The following is a 23745-nucleotide window of genomic DNA, read 5'->3' as shown; positions in this document are numbered from 1 at the left end:
GGCTTTTTCCAAACCACTGGGACTTTTGCCACTGACTTTGGTCATACACAGTCATCCTTAAAAGGTAGTTATCTCACTGTAGTTGAACCCCTCAGTAGCTTCTTACACTGTGGAAAACTGACTGAGTAAATCTGCCTCATCCTTTGATAAAAAACAAAGCAAGACAAAGCAAGAACCGATGTAGACCTTCACTCATCTGCTATGGGCACATATGGCCAAACTATAATTTAAAATACACTATTGAGCTTGAAGAGTCTTCTAAGTCTTAAAAGACAGGAGCAAATCCTTCCCAAACTTTTTTTTTTTTGTGGTGTTCTTGGTGTCAGTAAAAGTTAATGCAACAATTCACCCGAAGTTAATGTCACTTCTATCAGGCCTTTGAGAAGTGCAGTTCCCACCACAAACACGTGCATAAGAGAAGTAAATAGGCACACAGACACATGGAGATTTAAAAATAAATATGATTTCTTATTGTAGCAATGTGAATGGAAAATACAATGAAAGGCTGAGAGCCCTCTTGTCAGTTGTATTTTTCCAGCTTAATTAGGTCACGAATGCACTTAAACCGAGTGCACGTGTGTAATTCCTCAGACAGACTATTAGAGTGTAGGGTACAAAAAAAGTATCTAGCAGTTGTGGTAGAGACTTTATGATTATTACCCTCTTACTCTCTTAATGATCCAGCAGGCAAAATGGAAATAAAATAAAACCCACATGTAAACAAACAGCCCTCCCCTCTTTTTCCTCACAGAAACCTCAGCAAATGGAAATAGTTCCCCAGTGCTCACTGCAGTTTCATTAGGAGATGATGCCTCCCGGGGTAGTGGGGATCAGTCAGACGTGCCTGGTACGGCCCAGCAGCCCCCACAGTGCAAAGTGGTGTCTATCAGTGGAGAAGCAGCAGTGTTATTTCTGTTCATTGCTCTGGAGGGAGTCTGAAGGTCCTGACTCTTTACTCCTTTGCAGTCTGGACAGTTATTTTCACCCATGTAGAACAGCTGTGAAATGTTCTCACCGGTAGATACTAAAGGAGATGTCCAACTTGATGGCCTCACGTGGGAATGTTTGATTGCCAAGCATAAGAGGCGCTGGTAAATCCAGATGCAATGTGTCTCTGCTGCCAGGCACTTTGATTCCAGTTTCCAGAAGCCATCATGTGATTTGCCACGAAGTTCAGACAGATTTCCTTTTTAACACCCTTGGGAAATTAAATCAAGAATTAGTGGATTCATCCTTGTCTCCACTTACACACACTAAATCTGCTACAAAGTCTGACACTGCTCAGCAGTTCTTACTGGAAGGGCTGCATACAAATACAAGATGCTGTAATCAGTTATTAAGTGCATTGAAAAATGTGTTTTGGGAGTCTGCACATCATTTGTGTTTGCCCCATGTCTGATTTAGGTCAGTGCTATTTATTTTGCCTCTTTTTCATGAAGGGATAAAAGAGAAGGTTTGGCATCTATTTCTTTTTAAAACCAACATTCCGAATGAAAAATCACATTTCGTCAGTCAAAAGAATAAGTGTGAAAAATCTGCATCCTACACTCACTAGTTGCACTTGCATGTGAGTTTATTTTTACAAAACATCTGTGCAGTGTGCTGTAAACTGAGATGGAATTTCAGGCTCACGTCTCAATTTCTTTGCTTTACTGATTTTTTTTTATTTTTAAATGAAATTTTAATATTTTGTCTGTGTTCATCTGCTGTTTTATCCTTATCCATGAAAAAAGGGCTTGATCACTTGTCTTTGTCTGGCTGCAGCTGTGCCAGCTATAGAGGTTAATGTTTCCAGACCCCCCCAAACGTTTGTTAGTGCTTTTTTCCCAGCTCCAGAATTAGCTGCTCGGGTGGGCGTTCTGTAACCCACTTCAGTCAAAATGAGCCAGGTTAGCAAAGGCATTGATTTCAGACCATTTAAGTTCAACTGGGCTTTTTTCGGTAGAGGAGGGTTAGGGAATGTCCACTTGAGGGGTTCTGATGTGGTAACCTCCAACAGCTGGCAGAGCCACAGCTGGGAGACAAACCTGCCTGGGAGCAGTGTCCCCCTCAGGGTGCACATCAGTCAGAAGGCAAGGCTGAGAGAGTCAGGAAATCTCTGAAGTCAAACAGTGACATATTGTTCTAACATGTATGTATTAATGTGAAACACCATGTTAGAGAGATTACGGCTACTTTTTCACTTTGTCCTCTTTGCACTGGGAATATTTCAAACAATATGCTGAGCTGCATATTACTCCTGATTAAGCTTATCTAGATCAGGTCATATGTGACAGCATGTTGGAAGTAAGAGCATCTGTTGAAAGGATTTGCAGCAAGGTAGACCCAGGCCTAAGTTAACTAGAGGATAAAAAAACCTCCTTACTAGCTTGAGCTCAGTTGACCAGAAAAATACCAACAGCCATTTTGCCACTTTCCATCAACTCTAACACCATTTGGGCCTACAGCAGCATTAAAAGAGCAGAAAGTCTGACTGGCTTATACATTTTCCACTGCAGATAGGATTAAAACATGTAAGAATTTTAATTACCAGTTTTAAACAAATTAAAATGTTAACATCCCCAAGATACTTGGCAAGAACAACCTACACGTGAACAAAAGGAAGTAAAAGATGGCGATCTTTAGTTTTCATCAGTTGGCATTAAACATTAAGCCTAGTTAAGTTAACTGAATAAAAACATCAGAATAAGAGGAAGTGAATGTAGTAAATGAACTGCGCTGCTCCTACGGTTCCTGCATGAGGCTTTTAATCATCTGCTCCATAGAACAGCATCAAAGATATTTTTTAAGAGACATCATGTAGCTTGAATAGTTTGTCTGTATGTGTGTGTATATATATATTTATATTTATATATATATATATGAGGAATAAATTCAGTGAGAATACATTTTTTTAACATATAAAAGTGCTGAAAATGAACAGGAAAATTTTAGCATTTCAACATGCCCCCATTTTTATTTCTTGAGAAAAGAGAGCCCTTAAATATACAAACCTACCCTGCTACATAGCTTGCAAAATCAGTTATGTTTATCTCACTGGAGTTACTCCAGATATACAGTGCATATGGGAGCCCCTAAAATGAGAATCTGGCTCAGTAAACATGAAAGTGGAAGGCAGGAGGAGATAAATTTGATATGATTGCAGAACTGTTTTCCTTCCCTGCTCAAGGCTGAGGAGTTGTTATGACACATCTGTTCAGCACACAGAGCAGGCAGGAGTTAGATGGCATACAGTAGTTTTATCACAACAGATGGAATAATTTTAATTATAAAAGTTAAAGACAAAAGAATGCCCAGTTTATCACTTCGCTTGTTGTGGTATGTCTTAAAGCAGTTGTCATCAGTGGGAACCTCGAGGGGACACTCGCTTGCCTCTGAGAATTAGGCCTGATTTAATGTTTCAGAACAGACATTAATAGAACAACCCATTTCAAGGCAATAACATTTTTTTCATCTGGTTTCTCTTTCTTTTTTTTTTTTATTTTTTTTGTAGGCAAAGCATATTCTTCCTCTCAGAGACCTCGGCCGAGCAGTCCTTTTTCTACTGACAGCAACACCAGTGCAGCTGTCAATCAGGGTCAGAGGCCGAGGCCCACTAAAAAACACAAGGGAGGACGGTTGGACCAGCCCCCTTTGCCTCATCGTAGGGAGGGAATCACAGATGGTAAGTGTTGTGGAGAGGGCCCTGATGATAACCTGCAACAAGCAGCTGTGCAGAGCGGGAGAAGGCAGAGCAATCTTTTAAGAAATATAGGTTGTAGTGAATTACTGGTTTGGTGTAGCGGGGTCCCTAGGTTGCCTCGTGAGCAATATTGCAATGCTGGCAGTGTGGAGCTTGGTAAAGTGAGTCTTCAAGGAGCCTTCCTTCATTCTGGCTCTGAACACGTTAGCATCTCTTAGGAGATATCAGATCTCGATATAAATCTTACCCAAAAATGGCTGTGTTGCACAGGAGTTGACATTAAAAAATGACCTGTGAGTAATTTTACATTAAGTGAAAGTAGCCACCACCAGTAGCAGTGTGCCATGAATTCCTAAGGAGAAGCGTAGAGCCACTCCCGCAGCACTGTTTGCTTTGTCCTGTTTTTGACAGACACTCAACAGCTACAACATGTGCCATGCTTTTCCCGTGATTCTGCTTCATGTTTTGTCTGTGCTGCTTCAGTCCTGACATCTGCTGACCTCAGTGACTTTGTTTCCCTCTTTTACATCTCTGCTTTTCTCTGACCACTGCTTCCCATCTGGAAATTTCAGTCTCTTCTAAGATCTGCCCAAGATCAGCTCTGTCTTCCATTATCTTTGTCTACCACTCCTGAGTCTGGTAAAAGACTGCTACTTTTCGAGGAAGACTGCATAGGAAGGTGGCTGGCTGGCCACCTCCCCCTCATTTCTTCTCTTCCTGGCCTTGCACCTGTAGGTGTTGAAATGATCAGAGGGGAGAAAGAGGCAGATGGAAAAACAGCATTAAAGAAGCCACTAAGGATATCTGTAATGCCATGCAGGTGGAGATGTGGTCACTTCCCTCATGCTGACCCCTCTTTCAGTGTTCAGAGCAGGACAGTTCTGAGAGGTAGACTGTCCCATATACCTCAGAGGCTCTCATAACACTGTCTGGACCGTGGGAGTGAGTGTGATGCCAGTGAGTCTATCCCCCAATCTTAAGTACACCTTGACAAATCTTCCTGTGCATGGGAAAGGTGGAAAAATAAAATTAAAAAATTACCTTAGATTTCAGTATAAGAAACCTTCTTATTCTAGTAAAAATTACTTGAGAATCATAGAATATCTCAAGTTGGAAGGAACCGATAAGGATCATCAAGTCCAACTCACTCCTTTATCTTCTTTGGACAAGTAATGTAATAAATAGATGTGATAGACAATATATTTAGATTGAATTTTTTTTTATAATGCACTATTTATTACTCCAGGTACATGTATAAAATATATTAACATCTTGCAAGGTAGACCGTGACCACCAAAACCACCAGAGCTCTGTTCTCAGTCACGTTATCAGGTATAAAGATTCAATTTTGCAGTATCCTCTGGCAGAATCCATGTTTGCCAGACCACAAAGATGGAGAATAAATTCCAGAAGGGAAAGTCTTCACCAAAGGGGTTATTGTTACATCTCATGCTCTATGGCTAATTCTCAATGCCATATTATTTGTGGAAACAGTGTAAAGTAGCTTAGATTTTGCTCATATGGATCTGAATTGGTTTAAACATTAATACCCTGCCCTTCTGGATGTCTTCCAGAGGCCTCTCTGCTACACAGATCCATTAAATATATGTTTCTGTGAGAACAGTAACTAGAAATCATGGGTGTCACTTGTGGTGCTGGCCATACAGTGTCTGTCCATGTGTTAATCCTTCTGTTTGGCATATCCTGTCACCTGGAACTGTGAGCAGTTTGGGCTCCAAATTCTATGTACGTGTGAGTTTGTAGTGTACTCAGTATGGTGGGACCTTAATTCTTCTTTTGAATACTATTGCTATGGAAATGTTTTACAATAATGTGGGTACCAGAAAAATAATGGGAATCCAGTTCAGGTCATGGGACAAATGGAAGTGTGACTCCACAGTGTGACTCCACTGTGAAATTCGGCATTGTTTTAAATTAGTGAAAGAGATCAGATTTTAGGATTTATTTTAAAAGAGAAATCTCCTATTGTCTTTTATTTAATCTTTATAAAATACTAATCTTACTGGAGTTTCTTTCATATATTTGAGTCAGAATACCAATTATATACTATTTCCCTCAACATTTCAGACACAGGCAGTAAACAGATTAATATTTACCTGTTATAAACCTGGAAGTACTTACTATATGTTCCAAAAATTTATAATGTCCTTGAGCAATAGAGAAACCTTTCCCATTCTGTATTAACACAGGAACAAATAAACACAAATGGTACAGTTTTTCCACTTCAACTCCTACTGAATATGAGTCACTAAAGTGTAATGGCAAGTCTGAGTCATATCTAAATTTGCAAAAGATCATTTGAAATTAAGGAAGCTAAAGGTTACTGCTGCCACCTGCATGTATGTAAACAATTGAATTTAGGAAACTCTGGTATACAGAAAAAGAGTGGTGACTAGATTCTCTCTGTGGAATATTGCAATGAACTTTACAAAAAGAGACAATCCCACTATGCTTAAGCTACAGCTAGAGAAAGCAAGCAGGAGAACCTCAGATAGGTCTAGCAATTCTAAATCCTAATCCAGGCCAGCCCCAGGCTGTCATGATTTCAGTGGGAAGCATCACTATATGTTTTTTCCTGGTTCTCAGATGTCTGCAATCCATTCCCTTGTAGCTGATTCCTCTTGGATTTGTCATGTGAGAACATACTTGGTTTGTCAGTTGTTTTCAAATTCCCAAGTGAGATCAGTCCTAGTATCCTGTGTTTAAGTCTCATCACATCCCGGATATCTGTCATTTTAAATTTTCATTGACCAAGTAATCTCCAGCTATGTCCTTTCTCTGCCCAATCCCATATGCATCCTGAGCACTTCCGCCGCGTTAACTGTAACCATGTGGGACAGTGCAAAAGACCTAAGACGCTGTAATATTTAACACATAGCACACACATCTCAGACTGTGTAAGCATATGAGGGTTCAACTGCATGCTTACTTTTGACAGCAATCCACACAAATCCCCTAAAAGCCTGCTGCTTCATTTTCTTCAGCTGCAGGTCAGAATACTCTAGAGACTGACTCTAGATGGAGTCTTTATATTTGTCTTGCTGTGCAACTTGTTTTTTAACTTCCACGTCCTGAAAGACCACGGATACAACAGCAAATCCACAGAGGAAGAATATATTATGAATCTAACAGATGATGAAAACTTTCATTCTGAGCTCACAGGCCACCATAAAAACAGGAGGTTTTTAGTTCTAGTGCTCAAGGAATAATTTGTTTTCCTGGAAACAATATACTCACAAATTGCAAAACAGTGGAATCTGTCAAATAGTTTGTGGCATGGTAACTTCATGACTAAATTTAAAAGCTCTTCCTTTTCTGAGCATGATATGTTAAAAAAAAACCAAAAAAAAAAACAAAAAGGAGGCAGAAGGAAATATGCTTAGAGGCTAAAAAGGAGAACTGGAACACAAGACTTCTCTTAGTTTTCCCACTGACTTCCTACTGTGTATTAAAAGTCAGTTTTTCCTAAGGTAGATCACTGTAGAGAAGATCCTTACCTTCTGATGTTAGAAAGTGGTTCAGAGGCTTATTAAATGTCACAGTAATTATCATCCCTAGGAAAAGAAATCACTGGCACAGGTAGAAAGGTTTGTCCTTATACTTGTAGGTTCTGTAACTTGCTGCTTTTTCCAGTTAATAATGAGAGACTGTGACAAAGTTTGACTAGTACCTAAATCACTTAGCCAATGCCCTGCCTTCTAACGGAGGGCTGGAGTAATCCCAGGACGAATATCCATTTCCCCCCTATTAGGCACTCTGATGTCCTACAGCTTCTCAATCACAATCCCTCCATTACTAAATCAATAAGGCAATCACCCCACCACCACCTCCAGAAATGCACTTATGAATTGCCTCACAGGTTTGATAATCCTACCATTAGAGGCTTCAAACGATAGTCTGGATGACATCCCACTGGCCTAGAAAGTTACTAGCTCAGTGTGGGTTTTTAGGTATTTTATCTGGCACATGAAAGATAAATGTGATTTAGATGGAAGTAGAGTGATAGTCAGTGTTACCACTCTGGGTATCCTCACTGAAAATCCCACTGAAGTCCCTAAATTTCTAGATTCAAAACTACTCTGAAGTAATCGACATGATGGAATGACTTGGATTGCCTCTGTGTGGAAATAAATCTGCCTACCAGAGTCTGAGGCTACTAATTCTGCTGATATTCTGTTACCCCTTTACAAGGGGTAGGAAAGGAAAGGAAAGGAAAGGAAAGGGAAAGAGAAAGGGAAAGGGAAGACTACTCTCTATGGCACTGGAGAAAGAAACTCGTGACTCCAGATACACGAGATTTTTCTGTATGCCCAAGCAAGATAACAGAGAATATTTAGTAATTTACCTAAGGCAGAAGATTTACACTGTGGGATGTGAGTTGTAGAGCAAAGAAAAAGCCACCTTTCCAAATGAAGCTCTCTTCCAGCTTTTATTAAAAAGGACAAGTAGGTGTTACCATGACAAGTCAGCCTGAGGAAGAAGGTGAAAAAGAAAATGGTTTAGTCAGGTGAAGCTTGGCTACAATTAGTAACTGTTCTTACAGATCTTCTCAGATGTGTAACACAGTTCAGTAAGTCTGTACTCAGGCTGGAGCCAGCTTATTTTAATTCTATAGTACCTGTAATTCTTCCAGAATTCTGTGAATCTTCATTAGAATGTGAATCCTATTTTTCACTTCAACTCATCAGCCACAGAGCTTTACAAACATGATGTTTTATTTTACTTCTATGCATAAGTTAGTCTTTATGCTTATTTTCTGGATGGATAAAAGCAAGAATCAGGTTAACATTAGATCAGCAGCATAAGTCTACAGTAATTCCAGGAGTTGTAGGTAGCTCTAGAACATGCAGAACGGTTTAAGTACAAACCTTCTTTCCTTTTAAGTACCTAATTAATAACAACTATTAGATGGCAATTTCTGAAGAAGGGTACTCTGTTTAAAGTTTAATACTGGAATAATTTGAACTTTTTTTTTCTATGATACTACTTGAAAATTTTGTTTATATTGAATGGTAAATATTTTATCTGGGGAAATTGCATAGTCCTATGTCATGTTATGACTGTTTATTGGATTCAATGCATCCCCACAAAGTGCTTATAAATCACAACTTCAGTAATCTCTATTTCAGATTTCATAAGCAGATGCCAGTGTTGTGGTTCTGTACATTAACTGGTTATGCTTGCAATAAAATCAATTATAAGAAATGCCATTTTGGAAGCCAACACTATAAAGCAATTTCAACATTGGCAAGCTCCCATACCCCCCTGCTTCCACCTACAGTAACTCAAGTATAGTCATTGCCACGAAAGGTCACATCTATATTCATAACGAAAAATTTCTCAAATAAATTAGTGCTGAACATAAAGCATACACCAGGCTCACTGACACGTTATTATAAGGCTGCTCTTGCCAGAACATAGTTATCTTAATCGGGGTGTAGCACTTCAGCTCTGAGCAAAGGTACAGGAGCATCATCAGGGACAACTTCTTTCCCTTGTAAACACAAATTACCTGCACTTCCTCATTTATCTGTAAGAGACAACGTTGACTGGAATGACATCTCAGCGACTTTGGAAGCATATCTGCTCTGTATATGAGGTATAAGTATCACTTCTAGCAGCAAGGACATGAAAAAAATTCTGTGTAGCATTATATAAAGTATTATATAAAGCCAGATTACAGACTTTGAAATAAACTCCCTCCAAAGGCCTCCTGACCAATTTATAAAATGAATTTCAGTTTCACTAGAGTTATAAGCATCAGACTTCCCTGAAGGCAAAACAGGTCTCCTTTTCCATTCCTGTTACTGAACCAAGTTCAATTTCTTGATAAATCTTCACAACACTGTAAGATACAATAGACTAGAAAACAGGACAGACCCAAATCTGTTGTAGACTAACACAGTTTTAGTGAAGTTCATGGGGCTGCAGGGATTTATTTGGGCTATGCATTGCCCCAAAACAGAATTATCAAAAAATGTTCCACGTATAAAATGGATATCTGATAGAGAATAGTTTTCATTATGATACTAAAGGTCTTTTATTTCTTGTTTTCTTTTTCTTAAATAATCTGAGGCCTTTCTGTACTATTATAAGTCTTTTGTGTACTTTACATGAAAATCTTAGATTTAGAATTAAAATTATTCGGAGTCGGTAATTACCTTGGGACTAGAACTAATAAAAATTGTACTTTTGCTTCAACAAATGTGATTAGAAGGTTGATCTTCAATTCTAAGAGTATCTTAGTAGTCCAAGTGATAAACTTGAAAAGAACAAGATTATTAGAGACCAGTCAAGTGTCTTTTGGTGTTAGCTTAAATTGTATTTTGGTTGGTTATATTTGCAAGACACTAAACTGAAGAGTGGCCATCCCCTTGTCTGTGAAGACTTTAGCTCTTCATTTACTTGAATAAAATGCTTACACATTGTATGGTGGTTCCATTTAAACACATTTTTCAGAGATATATTGATGGTTTTTCAATGACAGTAGGTTTTGTGAATATTTTTTTTGCAATTTTTGTGGCATTTTATTCCTTTTGATGATGTTCTATATTAGATTTTGAGTTTAGATATCAAACTGAAAGTTAAGCCTGAAAATGGGGATGATGAAGCAAGTCTCAATATGTTGAGGGAAATTGTCAACCGGCACAGGTCAGTTTTCCATTGCCTTTCTTAATTCTTCCTGTTGCTGAACAGAACAGCACCCCCACAGAAAATAAATAAACCCCACAGAAAATAAATTCCATGCTTAGAAATGTAAGTCAGGGATGAGAGCCTATCAATTTTTATGGAAGCTAGAAAGAGCTAGCAACACAGTAACATGGATAAAGAGCTAGCAGAATACAAACCCACTTTTCTGATTAACATGAAATTCCTTCCTTTAAAAATCAACGAATGGAGCGATTCATGCCGGTTGCAGGGGACTTTTCTTTTTTCAGCATCAAATAGACCTTCTGTTTCAATGAAAAAAAAAAAAAATTTAGTTCATCTAAATCTTATTCACGTTTTTTAGATCTTCCACCACCACCCGACCCGCCCCCTGGTCAGGGTTTAAGGCAGCCCATAGTCCCCGGCCAGCGCGGAGGCTCGGCAGAGAGGAAAGGAAGCTCTCTTGAGAGGCAGCATGCACCGAACGTAGATGAGACAAAGAGCTCCCTGGACCGGCAAGCTAGGACATCTCTAGAGTGGCAGCGGCAAACCCAGGAGTGGATAAGCTCTACAGACCGCCAAGAGGATTTCAGGAAAGCCCAACACAAACAAGCCTTCGGATCAGGTGTGTGTGCGCTGCACCGGCCGAGGCAAGGCAGGCGGCTTCTTGACACTCTGCTGAGAGTTTTCTGTACCTGGCAGGAGTCCAGGATCACCTCACACTGGTGAGGCTTAGGCTGGAAAACAAGAAAAGGCAAAGTGAAGGGAGAGCTTGTGATCCAACTATTTTCCCTCCTGCAGCCGTGAAATATCGTTAACACCTTATTCGGGGCATTCTTTACAGTGTTTTGGCAATTAATATTGTTGTCAAGCATAGCAGTGGAGAAAACAGGAGTGGTTTCAGGCCAGCACAGGAGAAAGAGATTTTTAGAGTATCTTCTGGTAGATGTATTTACTTATAAATACAAGGCTGTATTTTCTAGTTCTTTGAACCTTCTTCTAAATTGGCAGAAGATGTTTTTGGCTGTCCAAAAGAAGGCTGATTCTTCTGAGCTACTGACATTCCCTCCAGCTGTATTTAAAGCACCATCTTCTTCTTCAAGGATATGACAAAGTAACGCTCCTCTCTTAGGCCCAGCAAGATGACAGAGCAGGCTTTCACCTTCATACAGGAACTGCACATTGCCGCGGGCTGACTTTATCTCTTAAATGGATTTCAGGTCTGTAAAAATGTGCACAGGAGGTGATGCTGGGCTGGAGTTGTAGTTTTACAATATTTGCAGCTTCCTTCTCTCAGCCTGACCTCAAGTAAAAGCTTCTCTTCCAGCTTTTACTCTCAAACTAGGGTATTTTCTTCAACCCACTAGTCACATGGCATACCAGTGCAGTGCTGATTAGAGTAATACAAGAGGACAATTAAGAAGATTTAAACAAAAAATTATACTGTATGTGGAGTTTTCTGTAGGGTTATACTGTTTCTTCAAGTATATATGTGACTCCCACTGTCACACTGCAGGTACTCTTATAATCCATATTTTTCTTGATTTTATTCTCCTATTAATGCTTCCTGTTAATCTAGGCCACTAGTATCACTGACACTCCAAAAAAAAAATTAGTAATATGCAAGCAAATCTATCATGGGGGCAGGATTTACTGAATAAAGTACTCCTGGGAAATACTGCTACCAATATTTAAAATGTAACTATTTTAAATACAAGCATACTTTAAAATATAACCATAGCGATACTGTTAAAAACCTCTAATCTTTCAGCTGCATAAACAAGTGAGTGGTTGTGCATGTTGTGAAATCTTGAAGTCGCAGTTTAAAAATAATGTGTGAAATTCTTGCTGTTTGGTGAAATGGCAATTTTAATTGCAATGTACGAGATGTACAAACATGTAGAAAAAATAGCCTGAATATACTTTACACTTCTTATTTCTGTGTAAATTGTTATTAAGGAAGCTTCTCTGACCTGCTTAGCAAGAACATCCTTCTTTTTCCTCTGCTTCACAAGTGTACAAATAGAAGTTGTCAGTTGTTCTGTGATGCAGAGCTTATACAGTAATACAATTCCCATCCTGCAGGACATGCATTTATCTGTCCATAAATAAAGAGAACTCGATCTTGCCACTTCCAGTGACCTACATAAGCAGTGAATTTAGGACTGAAGTGATTACAGGTATCTTGTTCTTGTCAAATTCAGGATGATGAGAGCAAGTGCATATCCTTTATGCATAAAATAATGATTCCTCTAGGAGATATTATGGATTTACCCTGGTGTGAGGAGTTCATAAAGTTTGTGCTCAGGGTGGGCCAGAGCTTTATATCTATCTGTCTGCCTTCTCTGGCACTACAGTTTCTTGCTCTGTATTCTTGTCTCTGCTAGATTTAAAAAAGGCTACTCTTGTGCATGATGCCTGTTCCTATTACTAAACTTGAGGGGGTTAATCATATTAGTAATTGTACTTCTTCCCTTTTCCTTTATTAATGGCATAGATCTCTGGAAATCTATCCTGTCCCACTTTTCAATACATTTCCAAAAGGAGTTATTATTAGCTATCAGCTTCCAGAAAATAGCTAATTTGCAGCTTAGGGGGTTTCACTCAGATGTTACCAAACTGTGAGTGAAATTTTGAAAGCAAGACCTTTAGTTTGAAGTTGAATAGAATAAAAATGCTCAGGTCTGGGAACCGTGTTTCCACTGGTTGCTTTCAGTATAAACAAGATCACTGGGTTCCTGCCAGTGGCTTCATTGTGGAATCACAGTTACAGCACATCAAATATGACATTCTCATCTGTCCCTCTAAAGAGAGTAGTGCTAGATTAGGTTACAATAGTTTTGATAATATGAAAAGCCTTTGGGTTATTTTATGGGGCCTGGAAACATTGTTACACACGTTTATCTTGATTTCATGGGGGCTAGAATTATGTCTTCAAATTAAAGGCTCAGAAATTCAAAGAGAAAGGCATTGGCAAAGGCTCCCCATATTCTTTGCAAGTCTAGGGCGTGGGGCACTGTTTGGAGTGTTTAATGAATGTGAGTCCATTCTCAGGACTTGAGACAACTACCTTTCATGTGCTAGAATGTTGTGAAAAACTTAGCCTTTATTTTATGTCACAATTACTTATTTTATGGATTATATTTATTTCTGAGGGCACAATAGATAATTTAACACACCATATGCTCTATAATGATAATGGACTTTATATTTATTCATTCTCGTTTTCTCTCAATATTTCATTGAACCTGAAGGAGGCCTTATCCAGAGTCCACAAACTAGAAAAACAAATCAATTGACCATATATGTCATCTTCCAGCTCTTTTGCAATGCTAGTGACTTTTCTTTTCATCCTTTAAAAATGTATCCAGCTTTCTGCTAAACTGATTTATGCTGCTTGCTTTATTACTGCCTTAATGCAAGCCATTCCATATTTTAGCCAGCCTTTGGAAACCAGGTTTGCATCTGATTCTATTGTTGGGCTTTGATATACAAGGAACAAGTAACATAATTTAGGAGACTATGGCTGTTAAATGCCATTTTACTGTGTCTTTTGGGCATTTCTTTGTATTTCAGCAAGGACACCACACGGTCATAGCACAAAACATTGATAATGCCCTTATGTCCCCCAGCACAAATATTCTGGTCCCTTGGGCAGGGCCAGAGTGAGATACTTTGGCAGGGAAAGAATTCAGCTGCCTGCCTTTCTCTGCAACAGATTTACCTTGCAAACAGGCTCTGTTCAATAGCAGATCACATGGGGAATCCCCATGTCCTACTCACTTGTGGCAGCAGGCACACAGAATGAAATCCTGGGTTTCTTCCACAAATTCATTCTCATTTAGCATTTCTCTTAAGTTAATTGTGCCTCTGCTGCAGCCTTTGCTAAGGCTTCAAGCTCGTGAATCAAAGCATTTTTATCTCCTCTTTCTTTCCAACCATCCCCACCTACTTTTCCATCTGTGTTCCTGCCCTCTGTCAAAGAAAAGTCCGTTTCTCCTCATCGGGTTATTTAAGAGTGAAGACAATGGGAAAAGCAAAATAAAGAAAACCCTTTTGGCCTAGATCCACTTGAAAAAAAAAAAGTAATATTCAGGCAGGAGATATCCCACCGATTTCAGAAGGGGCAATTGCTGTGTTTGAGGTTAAGGATATATACTTATATTTTTTCTTGAACCAAACTATATTTAGGAAGATCTCTTTCTTCAGCTTCTGAGATGGCGAAAAGAGATCATACACAGCAAAGAAATAAAACAGTGCTTCTATTTCAGTGCTAAATCAGTGCTGCTGTTTTGCTTCTTAGGTTGGGATTATTACAACAATATCTCCTGGAAACTCTAATCAGAAGTGATGTCTTATTTTACTTCATGCTATATGAAGACATGCAGTCTTATGCTTTATTGCTATTAATCCTGCTCTTGCAAGCAGTTCATTATTACAGGTCTTCAGCGAAAAAGAAGCCAAGTGAGCAAAAGTAAGCCTTTTGCTCATAATGGAACATGAAACAAGCTGCAGGATGATTTATTCAGCCCAAATATTACAACTGTTATGTGAAATATAATATTTTCCAATGTGATTCACCACTAGTTAAAAAAAAATTGTTAGTGTACTTTGCATCGTTAGAAATTACTGAGTTGCTGGAAGCTAATTAAATTAGCTGATATTGTAGTTCTTTATCTAAACTGATTGAGGTAATGTTGCCATAATTTAAGCTAAAGAAAAGGAAAAAGCACATTCATGTGGGCTTGAAGCAAAAATCTAATCATAGCTGCATTGTTTTGGAAATTGCATGTGCATCTATTTTTATTAAAGTATCTATGATTCATGATTTATTACTTCATAATGAATCTAGACTTTTTATAATTAATACAAACTGACTTATGAGTTTACAAGGAAACAAGAATAATTCATGCTGGCTTCTCCGTCCTTGAGACACAACTCTTAGTTGTGTATTTTCCTAGGTAAAATTGTCGTGCCATAAAAAGCAAGACGAAAGACAGATTTATGAGGGCAGGAATGAATATGATGTCCATAAATGAATAACTTGTTTATTCCTATCTCTAGGAATTCCCTGGTATTTACTTTGTTTTGGTTTTGTTTTGCTTTTCTAGAAGAGGCACTCGTACCATATAGTAAACCCAACTTCCCATCCCCTGGTGGCCACAGCTCTTCAGGAACATCTTCTTCTAAAGGATCGACTGGACCTAGAAAAGGTGAAGTCTTGCGAGGAGGTCACCAACGCAATGCCAGTGACCTTCTCGATATAGGCTATGTGGGATCAAACAGTCAAGGACAGTTTACTGGTGAATTATGTAAGTCTATCTCTAGCTACAGTTAAAACTCTCAAATAGACAAAAAGAGAAAAATTACAGGTCTGCTGTGAAGAGAGTAGGAAGTCGTGTGTGATAATCAGGTTAAATTTTACCCAGATATTTCTGCCATCTGAGGTGACAAATAAATTATGTTCTTCTGTTCTTTGATTTGGACAAGTTCATGCCAATGTTATCTACACAGTATGTCTTTCAGTGTGTAATGCTAGTGAAGCACAGAGAAAACTGAAGAGAAATTCTAGTAATTAGGAATTTTCTTGGCAAAGTGTAATGTGCTTGTATTGGAAATGCCATTGACTGTTTTTTCTCAGATTGAATGAAAAGGGTGCTGATTTTTTTTGGTCATGGTGATGCCTTCTCCTTAACTTCCTGTCACCTGATGAGAAGTATTCTCTTAGATGGAGGTCTTCTTTTCTTGATTGTGTGGCCCGTTTTTTTTGAGTTGCATATCTCAACTCTTTTCCTCAGCATCCCAGGACGGGGAAATTATTTCCCAAACTTTTTTCTATTATCAGTCGATGTCCATTAAGCTTTGTGTTGATGCTGTGTATGTGATGGCAGTACCAGATACCCAAAGGTTTCACTCTGGTGTTTGAAGTAGAACATCAACATCCCAGCAAGCTCGGGCATACTGGTGTGTTTACTGATAAAAGGAGTTGGGGCTGTTGGCATGTCTGCATCCTATGACTGCAGTCAAACCCTCAGTTCCTTCTGACAGTTATTGCCCAGTAGCTTGTAAGAGGGGATCCACAAACCCTGGAATGTGCAATCTCAGATATGGTGTTGGTAAGTGCTGAATTTTAGCATCCATTGCTTTTCATCTTAGAAGCAATTAACTCTCTTCACACAACCTATTGAATATTTATCCTGTACTGCAGTAATATTGCCATAGGCTTTGTTTTATGGGTTTTTTTTCTCTTATTACAACCTCTTTCTCTTTTTGTTTCTCTCTATAGAGTAGTTGAGAAGACACATTGCAAGCTGCTCTGATGGACCATCAGGTCTGAACTCATGGAAGTGATGACACTAAACAGTGCAATGAACATTTTCTTTATTTATGTACTATTAAAAGAACTGTAAATGCAATGTAAAGACACACAGCCACACATATCCCACAGATTCTTTACTTGTGTTCTTCTCTTTAATACACCATCCACCTTAAACTATTCCTTGTCAGGAGTATATAAAAAAGAAAGAAAAAAAAATCACCCTCCAGGATGAAAAGGATTTCCTTCTGTATATAATTTCTTTTGTTGCATTGCTATGCAAGCTCACCTTCTTTTTAGCTATGTTCATATTCATGTCTGTTTTTACTGGTCTGTTGTACTATATGTGAATTAATAGGCTGTGGTGCCATATATTAACTTTTAATTGTGTAACTTTTATGTTTAAAGTTTGCACTGCAATTTTATTTGGTGATAAGCACAAAACTCTACTCCTCATGACATGAAGAAAAAAAAGAGACTGAATGTGTGGAGAAGGTTTACGTCCTGTAAGCTACTTTGGATAACGCTGGATGTAAAGGTGTATGTTAGGTGGTTTTCCATTGGGGTGTAGAAATGAGAAAGTGACAGGCAAAACTAATGTCAGTGAAGACATTAGAGACAGATTTAAATCTTTTAAAAGCAAGCAACATAGTTGCTCTTCCTATTTAAGAAAGGGTCAAAAGTTGGAAGTGTGAGGTTAAAGGGCGAATATGAAAATTAAAGGTAGCATGAGATGGCCTAGACCCTTTCACTAGAATGATGCCCTTAGTATCTGTTTTTAGCCATCCCATGCCACTAAGTAAAGGGGAAGAAAAACAAACCTTGCTACAAACAAAAGAACTTAAGGTGTTTCACTAAAGCTGTTTTTATATTGCAGTTTTAAAGGAATTATTACCGTTAATTTCTCCAGCCCAAAATGTAAGACAGAGATTTTCCAGGAGAAAAAAAACAATATAAACGCAAGGAATACCCACCAAGAAGTTAAGAATGCAATTTATTGTTAAGACATATTCAGGCTGCTTCCAAAAAATTGAAATGTCAGAGTATCTTATTTCATCTTTCCAATACATGTACAGTAGAATAGAAGATAGAGCTGCACCACTGAAATTCATGACATTAGTTGTTTTGATGCAGTCTACACAACCCTTTCTGTTCTGTTACTTGAAGTCTGCAAGAGTTGAAGTTGGATCCACTAAATTTGTAGTAAAGTGTTTAGTGTTTGGAAGGAAAGCAACAGTCAAACTATTTTCGACTTCCACTAAATATATTTCTGGCAATACACTACATCCAAAAGCTGGATACAAGCAAAGAAAATCTTTGACCTGTGTTTTAGTGAGTGGCTTCAAACCCTACTATGATGAGGAAATAACACATGTTTATACACTTTTTGAATAAACCAGACTCTGTAAGTGGACATTAATGACAGCATCCTGTCTCTTCATTAATTTTCATGACTTTGTCCAAATCTTCTGTACTTCTCAAATCTCAATGAGTAAATTGTCAAGCTTTTCTTAGAATATTATATGTGGATAGCCCACCCATTGCTTTGATGCTTAATTTAAATATTAAATCTTACAGCTTATTTCTGTTAGTTATCTGATCATGAACATAAGTTTCCATTGAATACCTTTTTCATATAACCAGTCTATGTTGTTTTATATATTGCCTTGGAGCTCACCAGTATTAAGAACACTTTTAGTAATGGCAGAATTTTAGAAAAGTAAATTACAATGCTGAATATGTGTTGCTTTTCATTTCATTAACTTGTTCCATGATAAGATAAAACACTACAACCATCAACTATAACTCAGCACTACTGAGTATTTAAAAAAAGTTAGTTAACTGCCCTAAGTCAAGATGTGTTATTTAGCAGGTTACAAACAAAAAAACTTGAGAAAAAAAATGTATGAATTTATTTATATATGTGACCAATGAGTATATGTCGTTTTCCTGCGTGTTAAAACACTACAGTTAAAAACATTGCTTAAAAATGTTCAAGTAAGATAAAGAATGCATCATAATTACATATATTTGGTTTTATTTTGATATTATCATATAAAGAGATGACTATTCAGAGTACAATTCAAATTTAATTCTCTGGAAAATGTTTAATTCAGTCACGGATTGATTTTTTTCCTTTTAGTTCAAAAGCTTGTGCTGAGCTTTGGTGGAACACCTTACTAACTATATTCTATTCAAAATTCAGTATCATTAGAGGTTGATAAAGCCATCCCAATTACTTTCTAATATGTGTTTTATCTCTTCCACTGGAAAGTAAATGTGTGTCAGTATTAAAGCTGTGCGGTACCATGATATTCACTAACTTGTCCATCTGCTTCTGTACATTTTTGTTCATTAATAATTTGCTTACAATATTACATAAGGTGTTGTTGTGTATGGCAAAGTGTCTCCATTATCTTACAGGTGATGTCTCTTCTTTTTTTTTCTCTCTCTCTTTTCTATACAGTGTACTTCCAATGAACCACAGTACATATTTTTTAAAATGCCATTTAATTTACTATTTTAAAAGAAGTATTCTTCTTTTTTTAAAAAAAATGAAAACATTTATTGTGAATAATGTGTTTAAAGAAAAGGGTTGTTGTGGCAGCACTTAGAATTGTTTTTTAATTTGTTTTTTAAAAAAAAACCTGTTTATTGGCTACCGTTTGTTCACGAAAAAGTATGACCTCTTAATGTGTTTCATTGGTATTGTTAGTGCAGCAAAGTTTAATTGGCATAAGAAGTTGGTTATTAGTACTGTTGAAGTGTGTATTGTATATTTACTGGGGAAAAAATAAAACATATTCACATTTCAAATCTATGTTAAAAGACCTTGAGTAAGGAGTCAATATGTGAAAAGCCAAACTGGGAAAATCAGGCAATAATAACATAGACTGAGCTATAATCATCACTGTCCACTTACAGGTGACGAGGAACGTTTTATGTGCTGGTTTTTGAACTAAGCTAAGAGTGTTATAAATAGGCCAGTGGTAAACATTGCCTGTCATAGGGGTTTCTGTTTAATGTCCTGTCTATACTGGGAATAGCTGGACCAGGGTGATTACACTGCTCCAGCTATTCTAGCAAACATCCTCCGTTTGTACATGTGTGCGCTCTCGATGTCCAACAAGGACCCAAGTGCTCAGCTTACTTTGCTTAAGGCCCATAAAGCAGTGGATGTGTAAAACCTGCATTCCCTGGGCCTGAACCCTTGGAATTGAGGTTTTGTACTGGTAGAGCTTCTGCCAACCCAGTACAGAACATTCCCAAATGGCAAAGAGATGCCAGGTCAATTTTTTCTCAGTCTTTGCTGAAGGACCAAATAATAAATGGTTACATGTGCTTCAGTGGTGTATTGCTGTATAGGCAGCCATTTCAGTGATGCAAAGAACATACATTTCTTGGTTTTGTTATTTTTTTTTTTATTTCTCAAGTCCTTTTCAAGTCAGTAAACCTTTTGAATACCTTTTGGTTGTCACCTGAAATGCAACAGAAACACCGTTCCTTGGGAAAAGTACAAAAAAATAAGGTGCATGGAATGTTTTAAGTGTATTAATTTCACTATACACCAGTGCAAAAGCAAGACATGACTGTTTGAAATAACTATATGCTGGTTTATGCTTGCCTCAGTCCATACCTTGCCAGCCAGGAGAAAAGGTGTGTACTAGGGCTGAGAAAGAGCCCTCACAACTGACAGAGGAAAGGTAATCGGGCTGGGGGAGATTTTGGCAGGAACTTTTTTTAAAAACAAAAATACTGGCAGCTCCTTTGACTTATCTTCAATATATACAGTTTGGGTTTTTTTATGATTAGTGGCCTTGTGAAGATTTAGCAGGGGAAGTAGGAAGAAAAAAAGCTGGCCTTCTTTTGTAAAGATATCGGGGAAACTTGTTTGCCGAGGGGAGGATTTTTTAATTTCATTTTTGTTTTTTAACACATGTTTTGTGTTCCCTCTCTCTGGAACACATTAGCTAAAAAAATAAATTATTTTTGAAAACCATGTGGGCAACAAACATTTTATTTAGGAGGTACATTCAAATAGTAGGAAAATGGTAAAAAATACTACTAAAATAGGGAACACATACACTGGCTTAGAATCAGCCGAGTCCACCACAGTTTCACATGTAATTTTGAATGGTACAGTAATATGCATAAACTCCATTGTTTTTGGTTTCCATACCAAAACAAATTATCCAAAGTCCATAGAGACCTCGATCCTTGGGACACTAATTCTAGAACTTTGTTTGAAATATGTGGTTAATCCAAGCTGGTGGGACTGGAGTGTGTTAAGGGTTGTACAAAGCCCCAGCCCTGGCCGCTTTGTGCCCTGAGACACCTCAGGAAGTCTCCAGCCACGTGGCTTTAGTCTCGGTGGGTTTTAGTAGATCCCAGGCACCCCGTGTGTAGAGGCAGGTCACTTCCCTGAGGATGGAGTTTTTCAGGGCAGGGAGGGTCTTTGATAAGTTAGGCACTGTGGTGGTTTGCACAGGGACCATTTCGTCAGGCACGTTTCACATTTTGGGACATCCTGCCCAGTCCTGCCACGGTCTCAGTGCTGAGCAGTGGAACACAGCAGAGCAGTGCTACCAAACTCTGCTGTATGTAGCATGTTCCCTGCTTCTCTTTAGGACTGACCTTTGCCTGACAATGCTCCTCACCCAAAATAACAGATACGACTCGGAGATTTGTCGTGGGACCCAGAGGAGAAGTAGGGCCATGCCTGTGTGCTGTGAAGGTGGACTAGTAATTTGGGGAGAGCCAGCTCTGAGTTCTACTGTTGGTGTGAGGACTAGATTCCTCTCTAGCCTGAGTTTGTCTAACTGTGTAGCTACATCCAGGAGGACCACAGCAGCAAACAAGTTCCTAGAGCACAGCTCAGAGTTTGCAGCATCTCTTCTGGCATTCAGTCTGTCGTAGACAATCCTGAGTTGGGTGCCAGCTTCTCGCCACATCCTGAGGGCTCAAATGGCTTACAGTGACATTTAGGCAAGTGAGGTTGTTCCTTTCGCTGGGGCAGAATGGGAAAAAAAAACCAAACAAACAAACAAACAAAAGCAAAACTAAACCTTTCACTTAAACAGATCTTTTAAAACAATCCTCAAAAATCCTAGAAAATAGAACGTTTCAGATATACTCTTGATGATTTTTTTTTTTCTTTTTCTTGGCATTTTGTTTTTGCTACCATTGAAATGATCTATTTGGTTTTTTTTCAGACCTGCTACACTCTCCCTCCACCCCTTTACCCCCTGCATTTTCCAGTACTTATCTCTCAGGTGTAAAGAAGTTATGGTAGAGAATAATTGCATTTGTGTACTTTCGTTGTTCTAACTTTAAACAACAAGGTGCACAGTTGCATTCAGCTCAATTGATCAAAGCCAGATGGGGATGAAATGTTTGTGGTTGTTTTGTTGTTTTTTTTTAAAAAGGCCTGCTACTATTTGTGCTGATATTTGTTCCCCATTTATGCTGATCAGTGCATCTTTTGCCTTCGAGGATGCCATTAGTAATTCTCCTTTGTGTTCATAAGCAGGAATCCATTGTGCAGCACTTGGAGAGCCACTGGGATGCAGGTAAAGAATATAACAGCTTGAGCAAGTGCTAATTAGAACCAATTAAAGTTAATTGACCTCCTTTGGCAGTAAAATGCATAATAGAACTTGCTCTGTCCTTGCAAAATGGAGATCTCGCCTCTAAGCATAAGAGTGAAGCAGGGTTTCATGTAGCAGCCTGTAGTAATTATGTGGGTATAACAACCAGGAAGCGGCTTGCTACAATTTGTTCTAATAACTGGTCTCTACTGTATCAGGGCAGTGCAATAAAAGTGAGATTTCTGCTTCAGTCTATTTAAAAACCTAATTTTTACAGAGCAAATGAGTGTCCCAAGATACCGATACTAATCTCTAGGAATGAGTTGGCAGAAAAAATAAGAGTCCCTTTTATAGGTAAGTAATGGTGTGAGCATAAAAAAGAAGGCAGTTTTTTTGCCTGCCAGCTGGAAATGGCTCTGATGCTCAGAGGTTGCGTCTATCCTGAGTAGTGGGGGTAAGCTCTGGTGGGCCTGCAGTGGTGCCTTGCAATGAGGTTGCCTCCTGCAGGCTTCTGTTCAAAAAGGGGCACTGGCATCCATCCAGCTGAGCTTTGTGCTGCTGTGGGACTGTACCACTACCATGGGCACTGGTTTGGACACAGTCAGAGGTATCCAAATAAAAGAGAGAGAAAGAGCAGGGAAAAAGAATGAATGGTAGGAAATGTAAAATTATGTGAATTCAAAAGCATCGGTGGCGGGTGCTAAACTGTACATCGCTGTGAAAAGTTGAAAAGCCATTCTTATTAGCAAAAGAGAATTGATCCAGTTTCCATGACCATGCTTTGCTGACTTTTTCCTTGGCAGGAACTGAATGCGACTGATTTTGCTGCTAACTTGGCCTTACTATGAACAGCAATAAAGGTGTTAGTCAGGTGGGGACTTTGATGTGACCAATAACATCACTCTCCCTTCAGGGAATGTTCTGTGCTGGCTTGTTAATGAATTTCTTTCCTAATGAGTATCATTAAAAACCCTTTGATTAGCTATTTGTGTGAATGCCCTTCCTTTTTTCCTCTAAGCTTCTACTTGCACAAGTGGCAGCAGGATTTTGCCCTAGGCAAAAAGCGTGCAGCTCTCCTCCTTACCTCATGAACACAAGTCTGAGGCAAAAAGCAATAGGAAAGAGGGTAAAAAAAAAATAAATGAAAGAGACCTCACGGATGAGTTGAAGTTATTTTTTACACGTGTACAACCTAAGCAGGTACCAGCATTCAGATGAGAATGTCATTTGGGGAAATGAAGAGCAATAGGTAGTGATGGTGAAGCATGCAACAATAATTTACATACACCTCGAGTGCCAACAGGCAGAGAAACAAATAAAGCTATAACCCAGGGAAAGGGAATGCCAGAGAATAAATGGACCGCAACAAGCAAACAAAAAATGCCATGTCATAAAATGGAGCAAAAAGCCTGGAAAACAAAATTAAAAACAAAACAAGGCATTTCAGATCCCGGGCCCCTTAATGAGATATTGATGGCATAGAAATTGCC

At 38.5% G+C, this 23745-nt stretch overlaps 1 protein-coding gene across 15 annotated transcripts in view; it reads left to right on the top strand.

Moving 5' to 3' along the window:
- ROBO2 (roundabout guidance receptor 2) overlaps positions 1-23236 on the top strand; it is a 1069237-nt gene extending 1046001 nt beyond the window's left edge. For 9 of the 15 annotated variants that reach the window (XM_039387910.1, XM_039387917.1, XM_039387912.1 and 6 more), the window contains 4 exons: positions 3494-3664; positions 10716-10976; positions 15463-15663; positions 16638-23236. In XM_039387910.1, the coding sequence (XP_039243844.1) occupies positions 3494-3664; positions 10716-10976; positions 15463-15663; positions 16638-16639 (635 nt within the window). In that variant the 3' untranslated portion in view covers positions 16640-23236. The remainder of the gene's footprint in view (positions 1-3493; positions 3665-10715; positions 10977-15462; positions 15664-16637) is intronic. The other 6 variants (XM_039387922.1, XM_039387920.1, XM_039387921.1 and 3 more) reach the window with 2 other exon arrangements.
- The last annotated feature ends 509 nt before the right edge of the window (positions 23237-23745 follow it).

This window comes from Pipra filicauda, unplaced genomic scaffold, assembly GCF_003945595.2.
Source record: "Pipra filicauda isolate LSUMZ 115617 unplaced genomic scaffold, ASM394559v2 scaffold59_size3379749_pilon, whole genome shotgun sequence".
NCBI classification, from domain to species: domain Eukaryota; kingdom Metazoa; phylum Chordata; class Aves; order Passeriformes; family Pipridae; genus Pipra; species Pipra filicauda.
This window is presented reverse-complemented; position numbering and strand designations above follow the sequence as displayed.